The sequence below is a fragment of the Taudactylus pleione genome, unplaced genomic scaffold (genome assembly GCF_031769625.1).
Source record: "Taudactylus pleione unplaced genomic scaffold, aTauple2 ptg000246l, whole genome shotgun sequence".
NCBI classification, from domain to species: Eukaryota; Metazoa; Chordata; class Amphibia; order Anura; family Myobatrachidae; genus Taudactylus; species Taudactylus pleione.
The window spans coordinates 317,794-321,285 of record NW_028284648.1 but is presented as its reverse complement, the minus strand read 5'-3'; the positions used below and the strand labels follow the sequence as shown (position 1 = coordinate 321,285).

At 44.7% G+C, this 3,492-nt stretch overlaps 1 protein-coding gene across 1 annotated transcript; it reads left to right on the top strand.

Moving 5' to 3' along the window:
- Positions 1 to 225: 225 nt before the first annotated feature.
- CUNH3orf80 (chromosome unknown C3orf80 homolog) lies at positions 226 to 3,159 on the top strand. Its single transcript, XM_088479829.1, has one exon. The coding sequence runs from the start codon at positions 250 to 252 to the stop codon at positions 832 to 834; it is 585 nt and encodes a 194-aa protein (XP_088335955.1). The 5' UTR covers positions 226 to 249; the 3' UTR covers positions 835 to 3,159.
- Positions 3,160 to 3,492: the final 333 nt, after the last annotated feature.

Here is a 3,492-nt window from a genome sequence, read left to right as displayed (position 1 = left end):
GTCACCAGAACAAGAAACCCCATGAAAGGACTCACATCCTCCTCTCCACCAGTACCATCCCCAGTATCACCACCAGCAACAGCAGCAGTGTATCATTGCAGGGGGCTGCAGCTCTCCAGCCCTCACCTCCCCTCCCTAAAGACTCTTCATGAAGATGTGAGCTGGCTGGTGACACTTCGGAAGTGTGTGCATGCTGCAGTGTGCCTGCTGCCCCAGCGCTGCTGCTGCTGCTGCTGCTGAGCGGAGAGGATGGTGCAGTGCTTCCAGACGGAGGGCTCCCTGCTGATCATAGCGGTGCTGCTGTGGGCTGAGCTGCTGCAGGAGTCCCAGGCGGGCTGGAGCTGCGGGGAGCTGCTGTGCGGGGAGAAGGAGGGCTGCTGTGTGTTCGGGAACGTCAGCCACACGGAGATCCGATGCTGCCGGCTGCCATTCCACACTTTCTTGGACAACGTGGGCTGGTTCGTCAGGAAGCTCTCCGGGCTGCTCATACTGCTGGTGCTCTTCGCCATCGGCTACTTCCTGCAGCGCATGATCTGCCCCAGTCCTCGCAGGTACAGCCGCCAGCAGCAGCGGGGGCAGAGTGGGGGCCCGGGGCTGCTGAACGAGACCAGCTCGCAGGACTCCTTGATAGACAGTGTCCGGCACCTGCCCGAGCATGAGCTCCGCATTATCTCCTCTCCGGTCTTCCTGCAGCTGCCCAGCTATGAGGAGGTCAAGTACTTACCCACCTATGAGGAGTCCATGAGACCCGGCCAAGTCATTCTGCCGGTGTCCCAGATCCCATCCCAGGCAGAAGATTTAGGGACATCAGCCCTGCCTCCCTATACACTATAAACTGGCGACCAAATATACCATAAGGCAGACGCGTCTTTCCTGTCATTCATAAGCTGTATTTCCCATTTGCTCCCTCTATTTTGTATTACATTACCTCCTCTTGCTCATTGTCCTGCAATGCCCCCTATCTAATCATTTACGTTCACTTGTAGCAATAGTACCCTCTATCAGGAACCTGTGGGGCTCTAGCTCTGGTGGAAGTGGAACTACAACTTCCAGCCTGCCCTGCCAGCCTCTTTCTGCATGGGCATTTTGGGCTTGTATTTTGCCAACATGAGAGTTCTGTGTCATGGCTGAAGGTAAAAGGACAGCTTCTGCTATGTGCACTTCACCCACAGATCTGACTGGTGTTTAGTATAGGGACTGCTATGTAGTCTAGCTATATACACTAATGAGTATGAAGCACTTTTAAGAGTAAATAATAATTTTACTGAACTAGAAGATAAGTGTACCTGGACGAGGGAATCATTTAACACTTAGGTTTTATCTTAAAATGCCCACAAAAAAGACAATTGAGCTTCATATGAATGTGTTAGTTGAGTAAAATACAGTCAGATGTGCAAAACCATAATAGACGGCTATTTTGAATAAGCCTCATTAACTAGCTGCACGCTGCAGTGGTAATGTGCTGCCGGTCTAATCCATTCCCTGTAGCTTCCATCTCCATTGCACAACATATCCTTTTTATTTCAATAGGGTTACCACTAATGACCTCATTTGGCACTACTGTATATGATTGGGATGAGTACGGGATATGATTTACATACCTCTAGTCTCCTAAATGCAGTTTTACTCTAGGTTATTCTTGACAGCTAATGGATTATCTCTTCTTTGCAAATGTCTTGTCTGGACCTATTTTATATACTCATTCATCTCCTACTCTGGAATGCAACCTACATCTTCATTTATCCAGCAAAAACCTAGATGGATCTGTATGCCTCAAGTTGTCTGAGTCTTGCATATTCTTCCATAAGACAGGTTGTTATACTGTGACCAGAGAAGCCATCCACATTTCTGGAGAAGTTGGAGAATCTGCTGCTTTAACTCTTTCTCTTGTGGTTCCTGCATTGGAGGCAAGACTCAGCATTCAGCAATACCTATCCCTGGCAGAAGCCTGTGTCAGGAGAAACACTACTTTCGTCCTTTACAGGATAATCAATAAACTCCTAGATATCAGTTTGCTAGAAACTCCTGGAATTGGACAACATTCTGGAACATGAGCAATGAATTAACTTACATCGCATTACACATTGTTATATATGTATGAGTTATATCGCAAGTGCCTGAGAAATATGTTAAACAATTTGATGTACGCTTTAATCACTTCACCCTTCTGCAGGCAATAAGGCACTCTGGAAAGTACAGCAGAGTGAGGTACTTAGGGCATGTTTACTAACATAACAATCTACCAGCGATTATATGATGGTAAACTCCTTTGTGTCTTCAACTGAAGTTTTGTTACTTAAAAAAAAAAAAAAAATGACAAAACAGAATAATAAGCCATAGACTTGTCAGGTGCCTGACTAACCGCTGTGATACATTTGGGATGTAAACCATAGCTGCACGTTATAATGCAGAATGTTTTTTAGGCTTTGGATCTTTGCTATGATTTGCACTGTTTGAGCGAAATTATTCATCCCTGTCATGCCCAGGGAAGGAGCTTATGTGGGGTATAATTACAAGGAAAGTATATATTGTCTTGGAAATAACAGGAGCACGTAGGAGCAAAGTGAATGAATGGCAGCGATATGTATAATTCACGGCTTAGTGACAGCCTTAGTTTATGCGCACGCAATGATGTCAATTTAGAGATCGTAGTGGTTTAACCTGATGCAGTCAAGTGGGAAAAATTAAAATGGAATAAAAGGTGATCATACATTGGATTAGTGGGAAAGATATTTCAAATGTAGCTTCTCCAGCCAATATATTACATCTGCTTCTTTTGGCAACTAAGATAAGACGTATATACACATTGCAGCTCTTTGGGATCTCTTTCTCATTCATAAGCAGATAAGACTGAACTGCACATTTTACCTATCACTGCCTTTTATCAATTTTGGTTTTGCTCAGGCCTTCCAAGCAGGAAATCATTTAGAATACATTTATGTATAATGATATAAGTAGGGCTTTTCCTGCAATATAACGTTTTTCTTCTCTATGACAAATCGTTGAGCTTGTAACATGGTTGATCTGTAAGGAAAAACAATATGATTTGGCAGCTATATTATTGTGTACTTGTCAGGGCCTGGTTTTCATTCTAGGGTGCCGCAAAACAAGGTAACTTTTGTACCCCTGACAGCAGAGTTGGAATCTGAATAAAGATTACAAGAGGTAGAAATGGTTGATGCTGTTTTTCACGTTGGTTTTGGCATTAATGAAGCATTTGGTAAAATGAACAAATCTAGTTATACCAGAGCCGTAACTAGACATTTTGGTGCCCTGTGCCATAAAGAGTATTGGTCCCCCTCCAACCTTTTTTTTTAAAGTAAGATATTAGGAACACGCCACGGTAGTGCAACCAAAAATCGGGTGTGGTCCACCTCCGTTTTAATCACTCTGGTGCCATGGCTTGCCCCCCTTGATGGAATGTTATAGCTGAGTTTGCACACATAGTGCTGAAGACCACAGCGGGTGGCGCAGCTGGGTTCCTGCAGGCGG